Source organism: Aphelocoma coerulescens (assembly GCF_041296385.1).
Source record: "Aphelocoma coerulescens isolate FSJ_1873_10779 chromosome Z unlocalized genomic scaffold, UR_Acoe_1.0 ChrZ, whole genome shotgun sequence".
NCBI lineage: Eukaryota > Metazoa > Chordata > Aves > Passeriformes > Corvidae > Aphelocoma > Aphelocoma coerulescens.
Genome location: NW_027184085.1, coordinates 47,124,258 through 47,150,448, shown reverse-complemented (window position 1 = coordinate 47,150,448; position 26,191 = coordinate 47,124,258). Strand labels below are relative to the sequence as shown.

The following is a 26,191-nucleotide window of genomic DNA, read 5'->3' as shown; positions in this document are numbered from 1 at the left end:
ACCTTGTTCAGTGGCAAACATGTGGGGAAGAAGGTCTACAAAAGTGCTTCCTGAGGTTTTGTCCCCCAGCTATCATTGAAGGAGTGATTTCCTTTGTTGCTGCAATGTTCAGCTTCTCAGTGTTCAGCTTCTCAGCGTGGACTATAGGGACTTGGTGTGTTTTCAGAGTTACTCCTAGATGCCTTGAGGTTACGGGCTAGGAGGGCATTTTGTGCTGCTTTGCAGGCTTTTTTTGGCGTTGGCTGTAGAGAAGGTCTGGTTCTATGCATGAATTCACAAAGCAGCCTAGAGCGGCCGCTATTGTGATGTCAGCGGCCGCATCCCGGCGTTGTCAAGGCAAAGCTGCCGTGCCGAGGCACGGAAGGCCTCAGTGTGCAGAGCAGCTCTGTGGCGTGCTCACTGCAGGCGGACCCTGCTGATCGCGGAGGGCTCTGCCAGCAGGCTGCACCCTGACGGGACTCTTGAGTCTTTTTGGTTTTCCCCAGGAGTCTTGTCCGGTGCAAACTTGAGCAGCGCTGCTCGAGCCATGGAGGGAGTGTGTGCTGCAGTTTGCACGGCATTTTCCGTGGCTTATTCTGGGTACTTTTTCACCCACCTGGCACGTAAGTAGACGTTTTTGTTCAGTGCAGCATATGGAAACCAAATTGCTGTGAAGATGCCTTTAGTGGGGTAAAGCTGCTGTCAACAGCTCCAGCTAAGAAGGGCGTGTCTGTAGCCAGCGGGGCGTGGGCAGCATTTGTAATGTAGCCTGCAGGGGTTCTGCTCCCCCCCATCCCGGCAAGGCCTGTGGCAGTGGAGTGTGCAGTCTCCTCAGTTTGCTGGCTGAAGCAAGACATCTTCCAAGATGGGAAGATGCGGAGAGCCTGGCAGGAGTCCTTGTAGAAACTGTGCGCTGCTCTCTAGGACTGAGGGGAAGCATCTTCTCCTCTGCATTCCCTCATCCCAAGGATGTGCCTGTGGAACTTGACATTTCCTGCATGCTAAAAGAGCCGTTGGCTCTGTGATGAAATCCCAGAACCAGCTTGGAAAAGGCCTCTGAGATAGACATTTTTAGAAGAGTTCTTGTATGCTCCTGCACGCAGGAGCTGTTCCTGTGCTGTGTCACAGTAGAACTGCCACCACGGCTGAGGGGGACTTGGGGGAAGCTTTTCTGTGGAATCATTTTCAGCAAGCTCATGGGAATTGCTGTGTGCAATCTCTTCAGAAAACTGAAGTGCAGGAAGGGGAGGAGCTGTAGCTCCTGCTGGGTGGGGTGGGGCAGAAGCATTGACTACTACAGAACCACTTGGGCTTTCTTAGTCTCAAGTTTCTGTGGCTTGAGTGGCCAAAGAGGACAACAGGTAGACACAAGGCAGCATTTTGTGCTGTTATCTTGCTTGCTGTGTGGCACACGGATTGCTGCTGGAGGGATGTAGTGAAAGCAAAACGCTCTGCCCTTGGGTTGACTTCTTGGTGGGCTTGCCCAGTGCAGGCAGTTTTCTTACAGCATCTGGTTCTTCTTCCCTTGTGTGTTGCAGGTCACATTGCCCATGCCTGGAGAGAATCCAGTCTGTGGGTGAGTGGGAAAGGAGCCTTTGGCGTTGGTAGCATTTGACGACTTGGAGCAAGCTGTGAGCTGGGCCTGTTGCAGTCCAGTGCCAGCCTGGTCAGATGAACGAAAGTACAGTCCAGGCTCTGTGCAACAGCAGCAGCAGCAGCAGCAGCAGCAGCAGCAGCAGCAGCAGCAGCAGCTGCAGGGGATCCCTGCCTGTTTTGTCTCCATGTTCCATTTCAGAGCTGTTGATCAGATGAAAGTGGGGTTGCTTGGTGCTTTGAGCCATGATGGAATTTCTCCTGTACAAGAGAGTGCGGTCGCATCTACTTGGCCCATTTTACTTGAGTTTGAACAACTGAGGATCCCATTTCTCTGCAGATGATTTCTCCTTAGTGCATCTGGGTCTAGAGCAGAGTATAAAGAAGGTTGCTTGTCCCTCATGCTGCTGTCTGTCTGCAGAGCACAAAAGAAACCTCGGAGCGTCCTCTGGCTGTGTGTCTTCCTGAAGACGAGGCCAAAGGGGAGGAAGATGCCAACCCAGCTGCATCTGCTGCCACCGCAGGGCCTGAGCATCCAGCATCAGTAAGTGGCAGCTCTGGGAAGCCCTGTGGCTGGAGCAAAGCAGAGCTGCAGGTTTCTGATCAGACAGCATCTCCCATGTGTGGCTGAAGATGCTGAGGCCTGGAATCTTTCCAGCGCTTCCAGAGCGCTTTCCCCAGCCACAAGCCCTTGAAAAGGGGTGTGGAACTCGGATGTTTAGACATCAGTTTCCCACTATTCTGACAGGGGCTGTGAATTTGTCTTAGCAAGAGACAAGAGGTAGCATTAGGATGTCTTTGCCCTGGGGTACAAGGGAGGCCCTTTGTGCCCTGTGGCTGTGCAGGCTCTCTGTCAAAGATGCAGTTCAAAGCAGTGCAAAGATGCAGTTCACAGCCTCGCAGGGCATGGAGGAGTCACTGTCCCCAGGAGGGACCTGGCCCTCTCCATGGAGCAGCTGTCAGTAGCTAAAGGAACAGCTGAGATACAGCGGGGTCTGCCGCTGAATATATCTAAAGGTTCTGCCTGACAGGTTCCTCCCCGTCCCTCATGCTGCTGTCTGTCCACAGAGCACAGGGGCAGCGTCAGCACCTGCTCTGGCTGCCTCTGTACCCGAGGAAGAGGCTAAAGAGGAGGAGGGTGCCAAGGAACCTGCCCCTGCGGTCAGCCCACGGCCTGAGCAGCTCACATCAGTAAGTGCCTGCTTTGGTTAGCAGTGTCTTTGGTGTCATTTAGTCCCTCGTGTAAAAGCAGCCTTTGGATTTTGCGCCTTGAGTTGGAGAAGTGGGCAGCAAAAGCCGAGAGGTGAAGAGCCCTGGATGTGGCCGGCAGCATCTTCCTAGGGGCTTGCATTTGAAATGGGATCGGAGGGGCATCTCTGCCAGGCACCCTTCTGACCCAAAGTCATTTCTTGTCCCAGAGCTCCACCTCCTCTGTCCTGGCACCTGCACGGGCTGCAGCTGCAGGCTCTGAAGAAGCCTCCAGTCCCCGAGCTGGAAACTCGAGCACGAGCAGCTCGTGCACCTGGAGCACAAGCAGCTCGTGCACCTGGAGCACAAGCAGTTCCTCTGGCAGCACTGAGGACCTGCAGGAGAAGACAGAGGAGGAGTGGCTGGCCATGCTGAGTATGTCCTGTGTATTCCTTGTCTGCTGGAGCAGTGCCTTGTGTGTGCATGTGTCAGCATGAGCTCCTCCCACCTCCTGTTCTCCTCAGCGGAGTGTCGGGTCCTGAGGCCTCCACACAGGACCTGCTGTTGTGCTTTGAGGTGGCGAGAGAGCACCTCAGAGGCTCTCCTGCCTCTGAGGGCAGCTCGGCCTGGCTTGGCTTTGCCTGAGCTGCCCTCTGTGCAGAAGGGAAGCAAGAGATTGTTTCTGGCTGAGCAGGAGGCTGTGACCTAGCGAATGAGTGGGCCTCAAGGAGCTCTCTGGGCCCAGCTCCTGGGGGGCACAGCCAAGGTCATCTTCAGAACGTAGCCCGGTCCTAAAAGATGAGGGACCTCATTCCTAAAGCCCGCGCAATGGGTTATAAGATGAGCTGCTGCTCTTGAAAGGGAGAAAGGCATTGTTTAGGCAAAGTGCTGAAAGGTGGAGATCGTGCCTCTGCTGGAAGCACTTGGCAATATTCTTCCTGTTCTGGAAAGGGCAGCTGTTGATAAAAGTTGATTCCAGAACCCAAGGTGCCTGCCTTTACATTTGCAAGGATTAAAGCTTTGGCTGAATGTCACAGAGTGTTTATTCCCAAGAACAGAAAGGTTTTCTTCTTCCTGCTGCCCTTAATGTTTCTAGACAACAATCACTTCTCTTGGTTACTGCTGTCTTTTCTGATCCGTGTCTCCTCTGACTGATTCTCCATGTGCTTAGTTTTTAGTTTAGACAGTCAGGCTTTGCGCAGGCAATCTGTGCTGCAGAGCTGCAGCACAGACTGTTTTGTTGCTGTTTTGTTGCTGTGGTGGTAGTGGTGGTGGTGTTGTAGTGGTGCGGTTGTTGTTGTGGTTCGCTGAGTGACTGAGAAGAAAGGGCCTGGTGTCCCCAAGGAGAGTGGGGAGAGAGAGTGGGGCTGCCTTTCTGATCTGCTGCAGGGTGGGATCTCTGTTGTGAAGTGAGCATCTTTCCTTTGGTTTCTTTCAGGGATGCTGGTGAGCGAGGGAGATCCCGAGGCTAAATACACAGAACTGGAAACTATTGGCAAAGGGTGAGTGCAGCCACCGTTCCTTCTTCAAAGGGAGGGGCTGTGTATTTTGCTGGTGTCACATCTCCCCAGCGTGACGTCAGGCAAGCTCCAAAGCTGTTCAGACACTGCGTTGAGATGCTCCCGTCCCTCAGTACTGGTCAGCGTTTATAGCTGTGGTCCGAAGGCATGGCAAAGACACCTGGATGCTGGCAATGTCTTTTCTGCGGCAAAGAGCAGCGCCTGGCAGATCTCCTGTCCCTCAAGTGTGTGGCACCTCTTTGCCGCTTTTCTTCGCAGAAACCATTTTTACGTGTCCCAAAAGAATACAGAAGATGTGGGAATGAAAGGAGCAAAAAGTGTGCTGCCTCAAAGGTCAAGTTAGCAGCTGAGAGCTGCCAGAGAACAGCTGTCAGTAGCATTTCTTTCCAATATTTTGCTGAAAACAAGATTCAGTGGTCAGGATGACCGTCACCTAGTCTAGAAGCCAAAAGCAGAGGTGAAAGAAGCAACTCTCTTTTATAGCTGAGGTGGCAAAAGCCAAAGCTTCAGGGAAACGCCGGTGCCGATGCACTCTAGAGGAAAAGGCATCACCTGCCTGATGGCAGAGCCCTCATGGATCCTGTGGGGATTTGGCCTTTCCTGCAAAGAATCCCCCAAGCTGTTCCCTTTTGAAAGCCAGCTCTGCTGACTGTAAATGGGATGGATTTGCAGCATTTCCTCTGGGAGCAGCCAAGTGTACAAGAACTCGCCTGAGGAGTAGAGTCCTTCCTGTGTCTGGGGCACCGAAGAGAAGCAGCTGCTGATGGCTCTGGACCCGGAATGAAGCTGTCTAGGGATGCCCTGTGTAGAGTACTTCTCCATTTGTGTGTGCAACAATGGAGGCCTTCGGCTGCTCTGGCTGTGGCTGGAGACTACTTTCCTTGGCAGCTGGAGGAAGGATCTGTCTCTAGATCTTTTCCTCTAATGGCTGTTCCGTGAGTTCAGGCTTCTCAGAAGGCCTGTGTGGTGTTGCCTGAGTTTGGCAGATAGACTCCAAGGAGAGGTGTGGGAAGGCCCAGCCGGAGTGTGTGTGCCTGGAAAAATCCCACCCACGTGCACACACGGAAAGAACAAAGGGAAAAAGACCCAGACCAGAATCTGTCGTGTCCCATTTGAGATTTGCCCCAGGCCTTTTCTTCCCGCTGGGCCGCAGTGTCTTGCACTTGAAGGGACTAAAGGACTTCTCCTTTCTCCGCTGCTGTTTTGTTTCTAGGGGTTTCGGCACTGTGTGTACGGCAGTGGACACTGCCACAGGAGAAGAGGTAAGCGTCAGGCAGCGCCGCAGCTTCTGCAGCTCTCGAGTGCCCTCCCCTCTGCTGTCAGCTGTGGCTGAGCTTTGGCTGGCCAGTAGAGCTTTGCTTCCAAGGGCCACTGAAGTGCCGAGCAGTGTCCGCCTGCCAAATACAGTGGGGACAGATTTTGTCCTTCTCAGCTGCCCCAAGGAATGCGAGGAGGCCAGGCGGTTTCTCTCCTAGGAGGAGACGCAGCCAGCTGGGTCTTAGTGCCAAGGTGGTGTCTTAGAGCACGGCACTGCTCTTTGGGGCCGGCAGCTCAGGATTCCTGAATTCTCGTTTCTGGCTCGTAGCAAATACATGGGAATCGTGCTGGTAGCTCCTTAGCCACCTGCAGGGCTGCCCTTGGGAACTGTGCTTCGAGAGAGAGGTCTGCAAGGGGACTCTCAAGGGCCTATGCCATGCTCAGAGCCCGGCGTGCACGGCTAGAGGAGCAAGGCGTGGGCTATTCCTTTTTGCAGTCAGGCAGTAATTGCAAATGTCCGTGGTGCGAAGGAAAGTGTTTTAGTGCAGCAAAATGACAGCTCCTGAAGTGTGGAAGGGCTAGGGTTGTCTTTTTGGGAGGTAGCCTCAATGATGTTTTCATCATCACAGCATTTTTTCTGTAAAGTGAGTAGGGTTGTATTTCCTGGGGTTTAACCCTCCGGATGCTTTTAGGACGGCATTTTACCCGTCATGTCTGTAAGAGTTTGCTGTGTTGTTGTGCACTCAAGAATGCCAGCGGTTGCTGGAGTAATGATGTAACCCCCTAGAACTGCCAGTGGTTTCCCAGCAGTTTGGCTCCATTTTCACCGGCACAGAATGGCTTCCTGCTTGCAAGAGGTGTGTGAATGGAAATGCTGAAGATAAAGTAAGGCCCTGGGGGAAGGCTGTGGGCGTAGGGAGTGTTGTTAGAGCTTTGAGGTGGAGAGTTTAGAGCGTGTTTCGCCTGGGTGTACAAAGCAAAGGCTCTCTGGCTCTGTGTCCTGGGACTGGCGCCCAAGCGAGCGGCGTAAGAGGCTCTTGCAAGCTCAGCTACGAATTCCTCTGATGTCCCGTCGCAAGGCGGTTTTGCTCCGCCCAGCTCTGTCATCCCAAAATCACTGTCTCATCGTTCCCGTTGTGGTCTCCTGCCACAGCCTTCTTTGGTTCACGGTTTTCCATGTCGTTTCAGGTGGCCATAAAGAAAATCAGTCTCCTGCGAGAGAGCAGCACCGAACTGTGCGTGAACGAAATCCAGGTCATGCGCGACAGTAAGAACGCCAACCTCGTCAACTACGTAGACAGGTGAGTGGTTCTGCTCTTCTGCCATGAAGGGTCATTGCCATCCTGCAAGCCAAAGGATCAGCCACTCCTTTGGTGGCTGGCAGAGAACAGAGCTGTTAATTCCTGTTTCTCTGCTGATCTACGGCGTCTTGGGAGGAGATTGCACTGGGGCTGCATTAATCTTTCCTGGCATACCTAGTTTGAAGTGCGCTTTCAAAGACCTGACTCGGCCCTACCTTACTGAGCCAACAGCCTCAAAGTTCCCCCCTCCCTGCACTTCATTTTCCAACAGGTTTGGGGCTTGATTTTTTCCCTCGGGTCTTAAGTGCTGACAAAGCACTGTAGATCTTATTTCCTTTGCCTGTTCCCAGTGTTTTGCATTGGTGTGGATACCAAGAAGGCTTTTAGACTGCACAGAGTTCAAGGCCTGTGGAGCCTAGTGAATGACTATTCACTTGCTCCTGCCTTCCTCCGAGAGAGACACGGAGACAAGAATCCATCAGGTCATGTAACTGTGCGCATTCATCTCCACGCTGTTGTTTCCTCCTTTCAGCTACCTGGTGGACGAGGAGCTCTGGCTAGTGATGGAATACATGGACGGAGGCTCTTTACACGATGTCATTAGGGAGACTCGCATGGCAGAAGGAGAGATAGCAGCTGTCTCTCGGGAGGTGAGGGATGGCGCTTGTGCTTCCCGTGGCTTGGGCGGGATGGTCCTTCCCAAGAGGTGGTAAGGAGAGGAGTGATTTCATCTTCCCAGCTTGCTTCCTGCCTTTCTGTTACGACTGGCAGCAGCAAGAGCACCCGATAGTGCCTGCCAGCGTGCCTGCCCTTCTCCAGCTGTGTTTGTTTGTGTTTGCCTCTCTGAACACTTGCCTGGACCCGAAGTGTACTGCATTCCTTCCCTGTAAGAGCAAACGGGTTGGTGGCACAATGTCAGACAAGTGGCAAAGACAAAGAGATACTCTCGGGACTCTCACAAAGCTCAGGCTCAAAGGAGATGCTTGCACCCAAAGTGGTGTTTGCAAAAGCATCCGCTGTCGTCTGGCTGGAGAGAGCACAGCCCCTGCAGCAGCGCTCCTTCAGTGTGTGCTTGCAGGCCACTGGCCAGAGGAACAGTTGCCCTTTCTGTCTCAGAAGCGAATATGCATGCCCTCACTTAAAAAGGCACTGCTGTCCTCGTGTTGGAGCAGCAAGCTCTTGCCCTTGCCAGCAGCCTGTCCTGCCATGGCTCAGCATCCCCCAGCGAGTCGGTCTTGCAGGTTTGCCACTTCCCTGCTTGTGGGATGAAATCAGATGAGGAACTCTTAGGCTCGTGTTTCTTTTCTCTCTCTCAGTGCCTGCAAGGCCTGGATTTCCTTCACTCCAAGCAAGTGATCCACCGAGACATCAAAAGCCACAACATTCTCCTGGGCTTGGACGGATCTGTCAAGTTGGGTGGGTGTTGTTGGCCAGGCTCAGCCATGGCGGGCTGCGGTGTGGGGCTGCCTTTGAGTGACTGCCAGGTCCCCAAGAGTGGTGCCCGTGGCAGTGCAGGCTGCCCTGCTGCGAGCGCAGAGCACAGCTGCAACGTGCAGGGAGGTGTGGCTGGGAAGAAGGTGTCAGGAGTGGCTCTGGATTGTGCGTGTCCCTTCCCAAGCGAGGCCGTTACGGGCTAAAGCTTCAGGGGACTGAAAGCCACTGCCCGAAACTGGGGGCTTTTGCTCAGTGGCCAATTCCGTATTTCCTCGGCTGCAGGCCGGAGGAATGCCAGCATGGCCCCTTTTGCAGCCAGATTCCACACTGCCTTCTGGGACGTTGGTACAGCGGGGAGTTCTTTGGTTTGCTTTCCTAATTCGGGGCCGACTTGACCAGAGGGCATTTCTCTCCTCAGCTGATTTTGGCCTCGCTGCTCAGCTCACCCCTGAGCAGAGCAAACGGAGATCAGCTGCCGGGACTACTCACTGGATGGCGCCAGAAATTTTCACCAGGAAGCCCTACGGCCCCAAAGTGGACATTTGGTCCTTTGGCATCGTGGGGATCGAGATGGTGGAAGGAGCGCCTCCTTACCTGATGAACACCTCTGCCATGGTACGCTGCAACTGCTCTCAGACTCTGCTGTCATTCTAACAAAGTCTGGCCCCGTTCTTCGGCCCGGGAAGCTTGCCTAACACCTGAAGACGATAGGTTCCAGGCCGCATAGTCTCTCGTGCTTCTTGTCCAGACCGTCCCCTTGGCATTTAATCACAAACAGCACCAAAAAATCCTTTTGTGATGCCTTTTGCTTGATGGAAGCTCTGCCTAAGGGAGCAGTGAGCAGTGTATAATAATAGATATTATTTTATGTACTAATCCTTGGAAACTGTAGAGTTCGACCAAAGTCCCTCTTCCAAATTGCCTGTAAGAGCTGGTGTCGTTCCTCAGAGAAGCAAAGTGTGCTTTTGCCAATGGAGTTGCTCCCAATTTGGTCAGCCAATGGCATCGGGGGCACAGCAGGAGCCTTTGCATAGTGGACTAGCTGTGGCTGTCTCTGGCTTTGGGCTCTTTTGTGTGGGGTAGGAAGGGCATGTCCAAGCCTGTGGCAGGGAGGGAAGTGCCACTGGAGAGTGGAGCTTCTCCCGTGGGGTCTGGGTGAGCGGTTTGGCGTACGAAGGAGACAGGCAGAGCGCGGCGTTTCCTTCTTCTCTAGGTTCGACAGCTGATAAGCACCGGGGGCACCCCGAAGCTGCAGAACCCCAGGCAGCAGTCCGCTTGGTTGCGAGACTTCCTGCACTGCTGCCTGGAGACAGACGAGGACAGGCGCTGGTCTGCCCAGGAGCTTCTGCAGGTAAAAGGCCAAGCGGCTGCAGGGTGCGCCAGCTGCCCGCTGCCAGGGGCTTCCCATCCGCTCAATCCAAGGCGTCAGAGGGGCACCAGTCCTAGGAATCGCCAGTCTCGGGGCTTTTCAAAGAAAAACGAAGGAGAATCCTGGGTGGGGATGGGTTGGAAGGAGCCTTTCAAGGTCACCCAGACCAAGTGGTCCGCAAGGAGCAGGGACGTTGTCAAGTAGATCAGGGTGCTCAGGGCCTCATCTGAGCTGACCTCGAATGTTCCCAGGGATGGGGCTGCGAGCAGCTCTCTGGGCGACCTGTGCTGGTGTTGCAGCACTCTCGTCACAAAGAGTTTCTTCCTTAGACCTGATCTGAATCTGCCCTCTTTGTGTTGAGAGCTATTATCCCTTGTGCTAATGCGACTGTGCTTGCAAAAAAACATGTCCTCAACATGCTGTGAAGCCCCCTGGAAGTCTTGAAAGGCAGCAAGAAGGTGTGCCCAGGGCCTTCTCTTCTTGGGGCAGAACAAGCCCAGCTGTCTCAGCCTTTCCTCAGAGGAGAGGTGCTCCATGCTGAGATGGTCGTTTCTGTGGCCCAGTTTTGTACTTTGGGAACACACTCAGTGTAATGTGGTAGCAAAAGAAGTGAAGTAGAATAATAGCAGGTAGGGAGGGCTGAAAAGGTGGTGGAAGAAGCCAATGAAACCAGCCCCTGGCAATACTTTTGAGATTTGGGTGGGGGAAGGAAGGAAGGAAGGAAGCAAGAAAGGAGGGAGGGAGGGAGGGAGAGGCTTTGGGGAGCTCCCAGTGAGCCTCAGAGGGGCCTTGGCTTGGCCCTCCTGCCCCACTTGTTGAGGTTTGTGCCACCAAGGTGGGGACAGCTGAGCAGGACTTGGCCAGGCTGGCCCATTGCTGCCTGGCACAGCCATGTAGACGACGTTGTGGCAGAGAGGGAGCGGCAGAAGGTGCCGCTCGGCTGTCCCTGCTGTGGAGGGAGGTGCCAGCACTGCTCCCCCTTCAAGCCAGCGCTGAATCCGTCAGCCACTTGTGTCAGTGGTTTTCAGAACATGGGCCAAAATCCTACGGGGATCAGCCTTTCTCCAAGGGATTGGAGTTTCCTGAGGAATGCCTTACGCTCCTCACCTTTTTTTAGCAACTAAAATAGCCCATGACCTTAGAAAAGGGCAACCTCAAGAAGCCTGTTGAGTGTCCTGATGAAAGGAAAACATGCAAGCTGCATTCCCACAATGTGGGCACAACAAAAATGGCAAGAAGCTGCAGACACCTGCAGGATTAATGGATTTGTGGGATTGTGAGCCATGTTTTCCTACGGTAGCAAGGTCCTTGACGTGGAGACAGAGGTGCAGAGAGTGCCCTCATTTCTGCGTCTTTCTGGTAACCAGAGAAAGCCTGTTTGAGCCCGTGAGGAGCGGAGTTGGGAAAGCAGAAGTTAATTTTTTCCTTTTCTCTTTGGGCAGCATCCGTTTGTAACCTCAGCCAAGCCGACCTCCAGCCTGACGCCTCTGATCATGGCAGCGCAGCAGTTTATGGCCGACAGGAGATACTAGCCCTGGAAGAGGCCACTTGTTGTTTTTTTGTAGTTGGTAGTTTTTTATAGTTTGTAGTTTGTAGTTTACAGTTCATAGTTTGTAGTTTCTAATTTTTTAGATTGATAGTCAAAATAAATACTCTATAAAACTTTCATTGGAAGACTCGCTTTGTTCTCACCCTGTGAATAGGCTCTAAATTTGCTTCTGAATGGTCAGGTGCTGCATAAACATGGGGAGACGCATGGATGGCGTTTGTGGCATGGTTTGGAAGTGGGCAAAAGTCTGCTTTCTTCTTTATCTCCAGGCTACAACCTCGTGTGGAGATACAGGCTCACAGCTGTGAACAGAGGAGGGCAAAACGGGGCAGAGCAGTGGTGTCACTGCTGGGGACGCCGCCGTGGCCCTGGTTGTGTTGCAGCTCCTGGAAAGGTTGGGAGTGTCTGTGTTGCTCTGGGCAGAGGGGCAGGGAGCCGGGCTTCTTTGCAGGCTGGGGCGCAGGTGAGCGTCCAGCGGGCACGCGAGTTCTGCCACGGGAACTGAGGCTGAGGCGAGGGAGTGACAACTTGTGCAGTTTGGATCTGCGTGAGCCACGGCTTCTCTCAGCTCAGCACCCAGCATGAGGGACGCAACTGCCCAGACAGAGCTGGCCTGGGGTCACGCTGCATGAGAGCTTGGGAGGGGACACAGCCAGGGCAGGTGATCTAAACTGGCCACAGGTATATTCCAGACCATTTGACATCCTGCTCAGTGTTTCAAGCTGGGCGCAGGAAGGAGGGAGGAGGGGACGTTTGGAGTGATGGCATTTGTCTTCCCAAGTCACTGTGAGGCGTGAGGGGACCCTGCTCTCCTGGAGATGCAAAACACCTGCCTGCCCTTGGGAAATGGTGAATGAGTTCTTTATTTTTCTTTGCTTGAGCGTGTGGCTTTTGCATTCCCTATGCAACTGAATCGATCTCCACCTGTGAGTTTTCCAGCTTTTACCCTTCCGATTGTCTCCCCAGGGAGCCAGAATGGCTGTGCGTGGTGCTTGGTTGCTGGCTGGGGTTAAACCACAGCATGAGAAATAGAGAAAAAGTGGTTTAAAAGCGAGAGGCAGAGGAATGAAGCTTCCAAACTTTGGGGCGGTGGTGGTTTTTCTGTTTTCCTAAGCCTGCCTTCCTGCAGCCCTCCCAGCACCTGCTCTATTTGCTCTCTGCCTCACAGCTTCCAGTTTTGCTGGGACCGGCCCATTTGGGCCCACTGCTTTCCTCCCAGCAGCACCTTCTGAGTTGTCCCACACTGTGTTGGTACTTTCTTTTCTTTCGTCCTTTCTTTACGTCCATAGCAGGCAGCTCTCTGTGGTGCATGGATGAGCGCAGGGAAGCTCCCAGAGGTGCACCTCAGATGGGCAAGTCTCCTTGGAGATGCCACAGCACTGCAGCAGCAGGATGATGTGGATGCAGTGGATGAACTGTTGCTTGGCTTTCCATGTTTTCATCAATCCTACCCTTTGTAGGCCCCTGGGTCCCACCTTGTTCAGTGGCAAACATGTGGGGAAGAAGGTCTACAAAAGTGCTTCCTGAGGTTTTGTCCCCCAGCTATCATTGAAGGAGTGATTTCCTTTGTTGCTGCAATGTTCAGCTTCTCAGTGTTCAGCTTCTCAGCGTGGACTATAGGGACTTGGTGTGTTTTCAGAGTTACTCCTAGATGCCTTGAGGTTACGGGCTAGGAGGGCATTTTGTGCTGCTTTGCAGGCTTTTTTTGGCGTTGGCTGTAGAGAAGGTCTGGTTCTATGCATGAATTCACAAAGCAGCCTAGAGCGGCCGCTATTGTGATGTCAGCGGCCGCATCCCGGCGTTGTCAAGGCAAAGCTGCCGTGCCGAGGCACGGAAGGCCTCAGTGTGCAGAGCAGCTCTGTGGCGTGCTCACTGCAGGCGGACCCTGCTGATCGCGGAGGGCTCTGCCAGCAGGCTGCACCCTGACGGGACTCTTGAGTCTTTTTGGTTTTCCCCAGGAGTCTTGTCCGGTGCAAACTTGAGCAGCGCTGCTCGAGCCATGGAGGGAGTGTGTGCTGCAGTTTGCACGGCATTTTCCGTGGCTTATTCTGGGTACTTTTTCACCCACCTGGCACGTAAGTAGACGTTTTTGTTCAGTGCAGCATATGGAAACCAAATTGCTGTGAAGATGCCTTTAGTGGGGTAAAGCTGCTGTCAACAGCTCCAGCTAAGAAGGGCGTGTCTGTAGCCAGCGGGGCGTGGGCAGCATTTGTAATGTAGCCTGCAGGGGTTCTGCTCCCCCCCATCCCGGCAAGGCCTGTGGCAGTGGAGTGTGCAGTCTCCTCAGTTTGCTGGCTGAAGCAAGACATCTTCCAAGATGGGAAGATGCGGAGAGCCTGGCAGGAGTCCTTGTAGAAACTGTGCGCTGCTCTCTAGGACTGAGGGGAAGCATCTTCTCCTCTGCATTCCCTCATCCCAAGGATGTGCCTGTGGAACTTGACATTTCCTGCGTGCTAAAAGAGCCGTTGGCTCTGTGATGAAATCCCAGAACCAGCTTGGAAAAGGCCTCTGAGATAGACATTTTTAGAAGAGTTCTTGTATGCTCCTGCACGCAGGAGCTGTTCCTGTGCTGTGTCACAGTAGAACTGCCACCACGGCTGAGGGGGACTTGGGGGAAGCTTTTCTGTGGAATCATTTTCAGCAAGCTCATGGGAATTGCTGTGTGCAATCTCTTCAGAAAACTGAAGTGCAGGAAGGGGAGGAGCTGTAGCTCCTGCTGGGTGGGGTGGGGCAGAAGCATTGACTACTACAGAACCACTTGGGCTTTCTTAGTCTCAAGTTTCTGTGGCTTGAGTGGCCAAAGAGGACAACAGGTAGACACAAGGCAGCATTTTGTGCTGTTATCTTGCTTGCTGTGTGGCACACGGATTGCTGCTGGAGGGATGTAGTGAAAGCAAAACGCTCTGCCCTTGGGTTGACTTCTTGGTGGGCTTGCCCAGTGCAGGCAGTTTTCTTACAGCATCTGGTTCTTCTTCCCTTGTGTGTTGCAGGTCACATTGCCCATGCCTGGAGAGAATCCAGTCTGTGGGTGAGTGGGAAAGGAGCCTTTGGCGTTGGTAGCATTTGACGACTTGGAGCAAGCTGTGAGCTGGGCCTGTTGCAGTCCAGTGCCAGCCTGGTCAGATGAACGAAAGTACAGTCCAGGCTCTGTGCAACAGCAGCAGCAGCAGCAGCAGCAGCAGCAGCAGCAGCAGCAGCAGCAGCTGCAGGGGATCCCTGCCTGTTTTGTCTCCATGTTCCATTTCAGAGCTGTTGATCAGATGAAAGTGGGGTTGCTTGGTGCTTTGAGCCATGATGGAATTTCTCCTGTACAAGAGAGTGCGGTCGCATCTACTTGGCCCATTTTACTTGAGTTTGAACAACTGAGGATCCCATTTCTCTGCAGATGATTTCTCCTTAGTGCATCTGGGTCTAGAGCAGAGTATAAAGAAGGTTGCTTGTCCCTCATGCTGCTGTCTGTCTGCAGAGCACAAAAGAAACCTCGGAGCGTCCTCTGGCTGTGTGTCTTCCTGAAGACGAGGCCAAAGGGGAGGAAGATGCCAACCCAGCTGCATCTGCTGCCACCGCAGGGCCTGAGCATCCAGCATCAGTAAGTGGCAGCTCTGGGAAGCCCTGTGGCTGGAGCAAAGCAGAGCTGCAGGTTTCTGATCAGACAGCATCTCCCATGTGTGGCTGAAGATGCTGAGGCCTGGAATCTTTCCAGCGCTTCCAGAGCGCTTTCCCCAGCCACAAGCCCTTGAAAAGGGGTGTGGAACTCGGATGTTTAGACATCAGTTTCCCACTATTCTGACAGGGGCTGTGAATTTGTCTTAGCAAGAGACAAGAGGTAGCATTAGGATGTCTTTGCCCTGGGGTACAAGGGAGGCCCTTTGTGCCCTGTGGCTGTGCAGGCTCTCTGTCAAAGATGCAGTTCAAAGCAGTGCAAAGATGCAGTTCACAGCCTCGCAGGGCATGGAGGAGTCACTGTCCCCAGGAGGGACCTGGCCCTCTCCATGGAGCAGCTGTCAGTAGCTAAAGGAACAGCTGAGATACAGCGGGGTCTGCCGCTGAATATATCTAAAGGTTCTGCCTGACAGGTTCCTCCCCGTCCCTCATGCTGCTGTCTGTCCACAGAGCACAGGGGCAGCGTCAGCACCTGCTCTGGCTGCCTCTGTACCCGAGGAAGAGGCTAAAGAGGAGGAGGGTGCCAAGGAACCTGCCCCTGCGGTCAGCCCACGGCCTGAGCAGCTCACATCAGTAAGTGCCTGCTTTGGTTAGCAGTGTCTTTGGTGTCATTTAGTCCCTCGTGTAAAAGCAGCCTTTGGATTTTGCGCCTTGAGTTGGAGAAGTGGGCAGCAAAAGCCGAGAGGTGAAGAGCCCTGGATGTGGCCGGCAGCATCTTCCTAGGGGCTTGCATTTGAAATGGGATCGGAGGGGCATCTCTGCCAGGCACCCTTCTGACCCAAAGTCATTTCTTGTCCCAGAGCTCCACCTCCTCTGTCCTGGCACCTGCACGGGCTGCAGCTGCAGGCTCTGAAGAAGCCTCCAGTCCCCGAGCTGGAAACTCGAGCACGAGCAGCTCGTGCACCTGGAGCACAAGCAGCTCGTGCACCTGGAGCACAAGCAGTTCCTCTGGCAGCACTGAGGACCTGCAGGAGAAGACAGAGGAGGAGTGGCTGGCCATGCTGAGTATGTCCTGTGTATTCCTTGTCTGCTGGAGCAGTGCCTTGTGTGTGCATGTGTCAGCATGAGCTCCTCCCACCTCCTGTTCTCCTCAGCGGAGTGTCGGGTCCTGAGGCCTCCACACAGGACCTGCTGTTGTGCTTTGAGGTGGCGAGAGAGCACCTCAGAGGCTCTCCTGCCTCTGAGGGCAGCTCGGCCTGGCTTGGCTTTGCCTGAGCTGCCCTCTGTGCAGAAGGGAAGCAAGAGATTGTTTCTGGCTGAGCAGGAGGCTGTGACCTAGCGAATGAGTGGGCCTCAAGGAGCTCTCTGGGCCCAGCTCCTGGGGGGCACAGCCAAGGTCATCTTCAGAACGTAGCCCGGTCCTAAAAGATGAGGGACCTCATTCCTAAAGCCCGCGCAATGGGTTATAAGATGAGCTGCTGCTCTTGAAAGGGAGAAAGGCATTGTTTAGGCAAAGTGCTGAAAGGTGGAGATCGTGCCTCTGCTGGAAGCACTTGGCAATATTCTTCCTGTTCTGGAAAGGGCAGCTGTTGATAAAAGTTGATTCCAGAACCCAAGGTGCCTGCCTTTACATTTGCAAGGATTAAAGCTTTGGCTGAATGTCACAGAGTGTTTATTCCCAAGAACAGAAAGGTTTTCTTCTTCCTGCTGCCCTTAATGTTTCTAGACAACAATCACTTCTCTTGGTTACTGCTGTCTTTTCTGATCCGTGTCTCCTCTGACTGATTCTCCATGTGCTTAGTTTTTAGTTTAGACAGTCAGGCTTTGCGCAGGCAATCTGTGCTGCAGAGCTGCAGCACAGACTGTTTTGTTGCTGTTTTGTTGCTGTGGTGGTAGTGGTGGTGGTGTTGTAGTGGTGCGGTTGTTGTTGTGGTTCGCTGAGTGACTGAGAAGAAAGGGCCTGGTGTCCCCAAGGAGAGTGGGGAGAGAGAGTGGGGCTGCCTTTCTGATCTGCTGCAGGGTGGGATCTCTGTTGTGAAGTGAGCATCTTTCCTTTGGTTTCTTTCAGGGATGCTGGTGAGCGAGGGAGATCCCGAGGCTAAATACACAGAACTGGAAACTATTGGCAAAGGGTGAGTGCAGCCACCGTTCCTTCTTCAAAGGGAGGGGCTGTGTATTTTGCTGGTGTCACATCTCCCCAGCGTGACGTCAGGCAAGCTCCAAAGCTGTTCAGACACTGCGTTGAGATGCTCCCGTCCCTCAGTACTGGTCAGCGTTTATAGCTGTGGTCCGAAGGCATGGCAAAGACACCTGGATGCTGGCAATGTCTTTTCTGCGGCAAAGAGCAGCGCCTGGCAGATCTCCTGTCCCTCAAGTGTGTGGCACCTCTTTGCCGCTTTTCTTCGCAGAAACCATTTTTACGTGTCCCAAAAGAATACAGAAGATGTGGGAATGAAAGGAGCAAAAAGTGTGCTGCCTCAAAGGTCAAGTTAGCAGCTGAGAGCTGCCAGAGAACAGCTGTCAGTAGCATTTCTTTCCAATATTTTGCTGAAAACAAGATTCAGTGGTCAGGATGACCGTCACCTAGTCTAGAAGCCAAAAGCAGAGGTGAAAGAAGCAACTCTCTTTTATAGCTGAGGTGGCAAAAGCCAAAGCTTCAGGGAAACGCCGGTGCCGATGCACTCTAGAGGAAAAGGCATCACCTGCCTGATGGCAGAGCCCTCATGGATCCTGTGGGGATTTGGCCTTTCCTGCAAAGAATCCCCCAAGCTGTTCCCTTTTGAAAGCCAGCTCTGCTGACTGTAAATGGGATGGATTTGCAGCATTTCCTCTGGGAGCAGCCAAGTGTACAAGAACTCGCCTGAGGAGTAGAGTCCTTCCTGTGTCTGGGGCACCGAAGAGAAGCAGCTGCTGATGGCTCTGGACCCGGAATGAAGCTGTCTAGGGATGCCCTGTGTAGAGTACTTCTCCATTTGTGTGTGCAACAATGGAGGCCTTCGGCTGCTCTGGCTGTGGCTGGAGACTACTTTCCTTGGCAGCTGGAGGAAGGATCTGTCTCTAGATCTTTTCCTCTAATGGCTGTTCCGTGAGTTCAGGCTTCTCAGAAGGCCTGTGTGGTGTTGCCTGAGTTTGGCAGATAGACTCCAAGGAGAGGTGTGGGAAGGCCCAGCCGGAGTGTGTGTGCCTGGAAAAATCCCACCCACGTGCACACACGGAAAGAACAAAGGGAAAAAGACCCAGACCAGAATCTGTCGTGTCCCATTTGAGATTTGCCCCAGGCCTTTTCTTCCCGCTGGGCCGCAGTGTCTTGCACTTGAAGGGACTAAAGGACTTCTCCTTTCTCCGCTGCTGTTTTGTTTCTAGGGGTTTCGGCACTGTGTGTACGGCAGTGGACACTGCCACAGGAGAAGAGGTAAGCGTCAGGCAGCGCCGCAGCTTCTGCAGCTCTCGAGTGCCCTCCCCTCTGCTGTCAGCTGTGGCTGAGCTTTGGCTGGCCAGTAGAGCTTTGCTTCCAAGGGCCACTGAAGTGCCGAGCAGTGTCCGCCTGCCAAATACAGTGGGGACAGATTTTGTCCTTCTCAGCTGCCCCAAGGAATGCGAGGAGGCCAGGCGGTTTCTCTCCTAGGAGGAGACGCAGCCAGCTGGGTCTTAGTGCCAAGGTGGTGTCTTAGAGCACGGCACTGCTCTTTGGGGCCGGCAGCTCAGGATTCCTGAATTCTCGTTTCTGGCTCGTAGCAAATACATGGGAATCGTGCTGGTAGCTCCTTAGCCACCTGCAGGGCTGCCCTTGGGAACTGTGCTTCGAGAGAGAGGTCTGCAAGGGGACTCTCAAGGGCCTATGCCATGCTCAGAGCCCGGCGTGCACGGCTAGAGGAGCAAGGCGTGGGCTATTCCTTTTTGCAGTCAGGCAGTAATTGCAAATGTCCGTGGTGCGAAGGAAAGTGTTTTAGTGCAGCAAAATGACAGCTCCTGAAGTGTGGAAGGGCTAGGGTTGTCTTTTTGGGAGGTAGCCTCAATGATGTTTTCATCATCACAGCATTTTTTCTGTAAAGTGAGTAGGGTTGTATTTCCTGGGGTTTAACCCTCCGGATGCTTTTAGGACGGCATTTTACCCGTCATGTCTGTAAGAGTTTGCTGTGTTGTTGTGCACTCAAGAATGCCAGCGGTTGCTGGAGTAATGATGTAACCCCCTAGAACTGCCAGTGGTTTCCCAGCAGTTTGGCTCCATTTTCACCGGCACAGAATGGCTTCCTGCTTGCAAGAGGTGTGTGAATGGAAATGCTGAAGATAAAGTAAGGCCCTGGGGGAAGGCTGTGGGCGTAGGGAGTGTTGTTAGAGCTTTGAGGTGGAGAGTTTAGAGCGTGTTTCGCCTGGGTGTACAAAGCAAAGGCTCTCTGGCTCTGTGTCCTGGGACTGGCGCCCAAGCGAGCGGCGTAAGAGGCTCTTGCAAGCTCAGCTACGAATTCCTCTGATGTCCCGTCGCAAGGCGGTTTTGCTCCGCCCAGCTCTGTCATCCCAAAATCACTGTCTCATCGTTCCCGTTGTGGTCTCCTGCCACAGCCTTCTTTGGTTCACGGTTTTCCATGTCGTTTCAGGTGGCCATAAAGAAAATCAGTCTCCTGCGAGAGAGCAGCACCGAACTGTGCGTGAACGAAATCCAGGTCATGCGCGACAGTAAGAACGCCAACCTCGTCAACTACGTAGACAGGTGAGTGGTTCTGCTCTTCTGCCATGAAGGGTCATTGCCATCCTGCAAGCCAAAGGATCAGCCACTCCTTTGGTGGCTGGCAGAGAACAGAGCTGTTAATTCCTGTTTCTCTGCTGATCTACGGCGTCTTGGGAGGAGATTGCACTGGGGCTGCATTAATCTTTCCTGGCATACCTAGTTTGAAGTGCGCTTTCAAAGACCTGACTCGGCCCTACCTTACTGAGCCAACAGCCTCAAAGTTCCCCCCTCCCTGCACTTCATTTTCCAACAGGTTTGGGGCTTGATTTTTTCCCTCGGGTCTTAAGTGCTGACAAAGCACTGTAGATCTTATTTCCTTTGCCTGTTCCCAGTGTTTTGCATTGGTGTGGATACCAAGAAGGCTTTTAGACTGCACAGAGTTCAAGGCCTGTGGAGCCTAGTGAATGACTATTCACTTGCTCCTGCCTTCCTCCGAGAGAGACACGGAGACAAGAATCCATCAGGTCATGTAACTGTGCGCATTCATCTCCACGCTGTTGTTTCCTCCTTTCAGCTACCTGGTGGACGAGGAGCTCTGGCTAGTGATGGAATACATGGACGGAGGCTCTTTACACGATGTCATTAGGGAGACTCGCATGGCAGAAGGAGAGATAGCAGCTGTCTCTCGGGAGGTGAGGGATGGCGCTTGTGCTTCCCGTGGCTTGGGCGGGATGGTCCTTCCCAAGAGGTGGTAAGGAGAGGAGTGATTTCATCTTCCCAGCTTGCTTCCTGCCTTTCTGTTACGACTGGCAGCAGCAAGAGCACCCGATAGTGCCTGCCAGCGTGCCTGCCCTTCTCCAGCTGTGTTTGTTTGTGTTTGCCTCTCTGAACACTTGCCTGGACCCGAAGTGTACTGCATTCCTTCCCTGTAAGAGCAAACGGGTTGGTGGCACAATGTCAGACAAGTGGCAAAGACAAAGAGATACTCTCGGGACTCTCACAAAGCTCAGGCTCAAAGGAGATGCTTGCACCCAAAGTGGTGTTTGCAAAAGCATCCGCTGTCGTCTGGCTGGAGAGAGCACAGCCCCTGCAGCAGCGCTCCTTCAGTGTGTGCTTGCAGGCCACTGGCCAGAGGAACAGTTGCCCTTTCTGTCTCAGAAGCGAATATGCATGCCCTCACTTAAAAAGGCACTGCTGTCCTCGTGTTGGAGCAGCAAGCTCTTGCCCTTGCCAGCAGCCTGTCCTGCCATGGCTCAGCATCCCCCAGCGAGTCGGTCTTGCAGGTTTGCCACTTCCCTGCTTGTGGGATGAAATCAGATGAGGAACTCTTAGGCTCGTGTTTCTTTTCTCTCTCTCAGTGCCTGCAAGGCCTGGATTTCCTTCACTCCAAGCAAGTGATCCACCGAGACATCAAAAGCCACAACATTCTCCTGGGCTTGGACGGATCTGTCAAGTTGGGTGGGTGTTGTTGGCCAGGCTCAGCCATGGCGGGCTGCGGTGTGGGGCTGCCTTTGAGTGACTGCCAGGTCCCCAAGAGTGGTGCCCGTGGCAGTGCAGGCTGCCCTGCTGCGAGCGCAGAGCACAGCTGCAACGTGCAGGGAGGTGTGGCTGGGAAGAAGGTGTCAGGAGTGGCTCTGGATTGTGCGTGTCCCTTCCCAAGCGAGGCCGTTACGGGCTAAAGCTTCAGGGGACTGAAAGCCACTGCCCGAAACTGGGGGCTTTTGCTCAGTGGCCAATTCCGTATTTCCTCGGCTGCAGGCCGGAGGAATGCCAGCATGGCCCCTTTTGCAGCCAGATTCCACACTGCCTTCTGGGACGTTGGTACAGCGGGGAGTTCTTTGGTTTGCTTTCCTAATTCGGGGCCGACTTGACCAGAGGGCATTTCTCTCCTCAGCTGATTTTGGCCTCGCTGCTCAGCTCACCCCTGAGCAGAGCAAACGGAGATCAGCTGCCGGGACTACTCACTGGATGGCGCCAGAAATTTTCACCAGGAAGCCCTACGGCCCCAAAGTGGACATTTGGTCCTTTGGCATCGTGGGGATCGAGATGGTGGAAGGAGCGCCTCCTTACCTGATGAACACCTCTGCCATGGTACGCTGCAACTGCTCTCAGACTCTGCTGTCATTCTAACAAAGTCTGGCCCCGTTCTTCGGCCCGGGAAGCTTGCCTAACACCTGAAGACGATAGGTTCCAGGCCGCATAGTCTCTCGTGCTTCTTGTCCAGACCGTCCCCTTGGCATTTAATCACAAACAGCACCAAAAAATCCTTTTGTGATGCCTTTTGCTTGATGGAAGCTCTGCCTAAGGGAGCAGTGAGCAGTGTATAATAATAGATATTATTTTATGTACTAATCCTTGGAAACTGTAGAGTTCGACCAAAGTCCCTCTTCCAAATTGCCTGTAAGAGCTGGTGTCGTTCCTCAGAGAAGCAAAGTGTGCTTTTGCCAATGGAGTTGCTCCCAATTTGGTCAGCCAATGGCATCGGGGGCACAGCAGGAGCCTTTGCATAGTGGACTAGCTGTGGCTGTCTCTGGCTTTGGGCTCTTTTGTGTGGGGTAGGAAGGGCATGTCCAAGCCTGTGGCAGGGAGGGAAGTGCCACTGGAGAGTGGAGCTTCTCCCGTGGGGTCTGGGTGAGCGGTTTGGCGTACAAAGGAGACAGGCAGAGCGCGGCGTTTCCTTCTTCTCTAGGTTCGACAGCTGATAAGCACCGGGGGCACCCCGAAGCTGCAGAACCCCAGGCAGCAGTCCGCTTGGTTGCGAGACTTCCTGCACTGCTGCCTGGAGACAGACGAGGACAGGCGCTGGTCTGCCCAGGAGCTTCTGCAGGTAAAAGGCCAAGCGGCTGCAGGGTGCGCCAGCTGCCCTCTGCCAGGGGCTTCCCATCCGCTCAATCCAAGGCGTCAGAGGGGCACCAGTCCTAGGAATCGCCAGTCTCGGGGCTTTTCAAAGAAAAACGAAGGAGAATCCTGGGTGGGGATGGGTTGGAAGGAGCCTTTCAAGGTCACCCAGACCAAGTGGTCCGCAAGGAGCAGGGACGTTGTCAAGTAGATCAGGGTGCTCAGGGCCTCATCTGAGCTGACCTCGAATGTTCCCAGGGATGGGGCTGCGAGCAGCTCTCTGGGCGACCTGTGCTGGTGTTGCAGCACTCTCGTCACAAAGAGTTTCTTCCTTAGACCTGATCTGAATCTGCCCTCTTTGTGTTGAGAGCTATTATCCCTTGTGCTAATGCGACTGTGCTTGCAAAAAAACATGTCCTCAACATGCTGTGAAGCCCCCTGGAAGTCTTGAAAGGCAGCAAGAAGGTGTGCCCAGGGCCTTCTCTTCTTGGGGCAGAACAAGCCCAGCTGTCTCAGCCTTTCCTCAGAGGAGAGGTGCTCCATGCTGAGATGGTCGTTTCTGTGGCCCAGTTTTGTACTTTGGGAACACACTCAGTGTAATGTGGTAGCAAAAGAAGTGAAGTAGAATAATAGCAGGTAGGGAGGGCTGAAAAGGTGGTGGAAGAAGCCAATGAAACCAGCCCCTGGCAATACTTTTGAGATTTGGGTGGGGGAAGGAAGGAAGGAAGGAAGCAAGAAAGGAGGGAGGGAGGGAGGGAGAGGCTTTGGGGAGCTCCCAGTGAGCCTCAGAGGGGCCTTGGCTTGGCCCTCCTGCCCCACTTGTTGAGGTTTGTGCCACCAAGGTGGGGACAGCTGAGCAGGACTTGGCCAGGCTGGCCCATTGCTGCCTGGCACAGCCATGTAGACGACGTTGTGGCAGAGAGGGAGCGGCAGAAGGTGCCGCTCGGCTGTCCCTGCTGTGGAGGGAGGTGCCAGCACTGCTCCCCCTTCAAGCCAGCGCTGAATCCGTCAGCCACTTGTGTCAGTGGTTTTCAGAACATGGGCCAAAATCCTACGGGGATCAGCCTTTCTCCAAGGGATTGGAGTTTCCTGAGGAATGCCTTACGCTCCTCACCTTTTTTTAGCAACTAAAATAGCCCATGACCTTAGAAAAGGGCAACCTCAAGAAGCCTGTTGAGTGTCCTGATGAAAGGAAAACATGCAAGCTGCATTCCCACAATGTGGGCACAACAAAAATGGCAAGAAGCTGCAGACACCTGCAGGATTAATGGATTTGTGGGATTGTGAGCCATGTTTTCCTACGGTAGCAAGGTCCTTGACGTGGAGACAGAGGTGCAGAGAGTGCCCTCATTTCTGCGTCTTTCTGGTAACCAGAGAAAGCCTGTTTGAGCCCGTGAGGAGCGGAGTTGGGAAAGCAGAAGTTAATTTTTTCCTTTTCTCTTTGGGCAGCATCCGTTTGTAACCTCAGCCAAGCCGACCTCCAGCCTGACGCCTCTGATCATGGCAGCGCAGCAGTTTATGGCCGACAGGAGATACTAGCCCTGGAAGAGGCCACTTGTTGTTTTTTTGTAGTTGGTAGTTTTTTATAGTTTGTAGTTTGTAGTTTACAGTTCATAGTTTGTAGTTTCTAATTTTTTAGATTGATAGTCAAAATAAATACTCTATAAAACTTTCATTGGAAGACTCGCTTTGTTCTCACCCTGTGAATAGGCTCTAAATTTGCTTCTGAATGGTCAGGTGCTGCATAAACATGGGGAGACGCATGGATGGCGTTTGTGGCATGGTTTGGAAGTGGGCAAAAGTCTGCTTTCTTCTTTATCTCCAGGCTACAACCTCGTGTGGAGATACAGGCTCACAGCTGTGAACAGAGGAGGGCAAAACGGGGCAGAGCAGTGGTGTCACTGCTGGGGACGCCGCCGTGGCCCTGGTTGTGTTGCAGCTCCTGGAAAGGTTGGGAGTGTCTGTGTTGCTCTGGGCAGAGGGGCAGGGAGCCGGGCTTCTTTGCAGGCTGGGGCGCAGGTGAGCGTCCAGCGGGCACGCGAGTTCTGCCACGGGAACTGAGGCTGAGGCGAGGGAGTGACAACTTGTGCAGTTTGGATCTGCGTGAGCCACGGCTTCTCTCAGCTCAGCACCCAGCATGAGGGACGCAACTGCCCAGACAGAGCTGGCCTGGGGTCACGCTGCATGAGAGCTTGGGAGGGGACACAGCCAGGGCAGGTGATCTAAACTGGCCACAGGTATATTCCAGACCATTTGACATCCTGCTCAGTGTTTCAAGCTGGGCGCAGGAAGGAGGGAGGAGGGGACGTTTGGAGTGATGGCATTTGTCTTCCCAAGTCACTGTGAGGCGTGAGGGGACCCTGCTCTCCTGGAGATGCAAAACACCTGCCTGCCCTTGGGAAATGGTGAATGAGTTCTTTATTTTTCTTTGCTTGAGCGTGTGGCTTTTGCATTCCCTATGCAACTGAATCGATCTCCACCTGTGAGTTTTCCAGCTTTTACCCTTCCGATTGTCTCCCCAGGGAGCCAGAATGGCTGTGCGTGGTGCTTGGTTGCTGGCTGGGGTTAAACCACAGCATGAGAAATAGAGAAAAAGTGGTTTAAAAGCGAGAGGCAGAGGAATGAAGCTTCCAAACTTTGGGGCGGTGGTGGTTTTTCTGTTTTCCTAAGCCTGCCTTCCTGCAGCCCTCCCAGCACCTGCTCTATTTGCTCTCTGCCTCACAGCTTCCAGTTTTGCTGGGACCGGCCCATTTGGGCCCACTGCTTTCCTCCCAGCAGCACCTTCTGAGTTGTCCCACACTGTGTTGGTACTTTCTTTTCTTTCGTCCTTTCTTTACGTCCATAGCAGGCAGCTCTCTGTGGTGCATGGATGAGCGCAGGGAAGCTCCCAGAGGTGCACCTCAGATGGGCAAGTCTCCTTGGAGATGCCACAGCACTGCAGCAGCAGGATGATGTGGATGCAGTGGATGAACTGTTGCTTGGCTTTCCATGTTTTCATCAATCCTACCCTTTGTAGGCCCCTGGGTCCCACCTTGTTCAGTGGCAATTTTTTTGAAGCTCTATAAATGTTTCCTGAGATTTGGGATGCAGAACGGCTGAGGTGTTATTTTCAGCCCTATCACTTCCTAGCTGATGTTAGCTCTGAGGTAAATGGAGAAAATGAGAGGCTTTCAAATACAGGGAATTACACTGTATATTGAAAGCGATTATTCTTCAGTAGTATTTCAATATAGAGCTGTAGCTCTCAACAATTGGATCAATTTTCCTATGCCACTCTCATTCATAGTGTATGCAAGAGAGTTCATCCAAGGCTTTGGCACTTCCCTCCTGTTCTCCTGGTGCCTTGTGCCACAACAGACCCAATAGGGTGTGTGATGTCCATTACAAATTTTTTTCAGGATGAACAAAGATAGCAGATCACGTGTCAGGGAGCTATTACCTGGAAATGAGGTGAACAAAGAGAGCACAAGAGAGAAAGAGAGAGTGAGGGGGACTGACCCACTTCTTTTTATAGTTTTCCTGGTGCACACCTCTTATGTAATACAGATTTTTGCCAGTTTCGGGCATTTGCAGTCAGCCCTTTGGTGCTCTCCAGGAAGGGAGCCAGGAGTGGGAGTTCACACAGCAGCACTGAACACAAGTCTCAAGGCAGAAAAAGAAGTTGGCTCAGCACAGTGCTTTCCCGTATCTGCAACACCCTCTCTTCCAATCACAACTTTCCTGTCGCAACAGTCAGAATGTATGAGATAAAACATTCTTATGCCTCGTACTCCACAGTAGGTGATCCTGTAAGTTATTATCTTGTTGTGCACAAGACTAGTGGTTTACTATTCTCGTAAAAAAAAATACTTGAAAGCATGGAGCTTTATAATATCTTGTGAGTTTTGAAAGGGG

General features: G+C 53.2%; 2 protein-coding genes across 2 annotated transcripts; both read left to right on the top strand.

Annotated features, from left to right (window-relative positions):
* The first annotated feature begins 526 nt into the window (after positions 1-526).
* On the top strand, positions 527-11,173 carry LOC138103875 (serine/threonine-protein kinase PAK 3-like). The gene is made up of 13 exons (XM_069002485.1): positions 527-602; positions 1,588-1,793; positions 1,994-2,116; positions 2,641-2,763; positions 2,991-3,195; positions 4,199-4,262; positions 5,494-5,542; positions 6,726-6,838; positions 7,371-7,488; positions 8,155-8,254; positions 8,691-8,887; positions 9,486-9,623; positions 11,084-11,173. Exons 1-13 carry the CDS (start codon positions 527-529, stop codon positions 11,171-11,173), a joined length of 1,602 nt encoding a protein of 533 aa, XP_068858586.1.
* Positions 11,174-13,189: 2,016 nt separating this feature from the next.
* Positions 13,190-23,836, top strand: LOC138103874 (serine/threonine-protein kinase PAK 3-like). Its single transcript, XM_069002483.1, has 13 exons — positions 13,190-13,265; positions 14,251-14,456; positions 14,657-14,779; positions 15,304-15,426; positions 15,654-15,858; positions 16,862-16,925; positions 18,157-18,205; positions 19,389-19,501; positions 20,034-20,151; positions 20,818-20,917; positions 21,354-21,550; positions 22,149-22,286; positions 23,747-23,836. The coding sequence occupies exons 1-13, from the start codon at positions 13,190-13,192 to the stop codon at positions 23,834-23,836; spliced, it is 1,602 nt and encodes a 533-aa protein (XP_068858584.1).
* Positions 23,837-26,191: the final 2,355 nt, after the last annotated feature.

Bases quoted from the DNA above. Each gene is read 5' to 3' on its own strand.
- LOC138103875 (XM_069002485.1), top strand. From the start codon at position 527: ATGGAGGGAGTGTGTGCTGCAGTTTGCACGGCATTTTCCGTGGCTTAT. The intron at 2,117-2,640 runs GTAAGTGGCAGC...GTCTGTCCACAG, and splicing joins GGCCTGAGCATCCAGCATCA to AGCACAGGGGCAGCGTCAGC. The intron at 4,263-5,493 runs GTGAGTGCAGCC...TTTTGTTTCTAG, and splicing joins CTGGAAACTATTGGCAAAGG to GGGTTTCGGCACTGTGTGTA.
- LOC138103874 (XM_069002483.1), top strand. From the start codon at position 13,190: ATGGAGGGAGTGTGTGCTGCAGTTTGCACGGCATTTTCCGTGGCTTAT. The intron at 20,918-21,353 runs GTGGGTGTTGTT...TTCTCTCCTCAG, and splicing joins GGACGGATCTGTCAAGTTGG to CTGATTTTGGCCTCGCTGCT. The intron at 21,551-22,148 runs GTACGCTGCAAC...CTTCTTCTCTAG, and splicing joins TGATGAACACCTCTGCCATG to GTTCGACAGCTGATAAGCAC.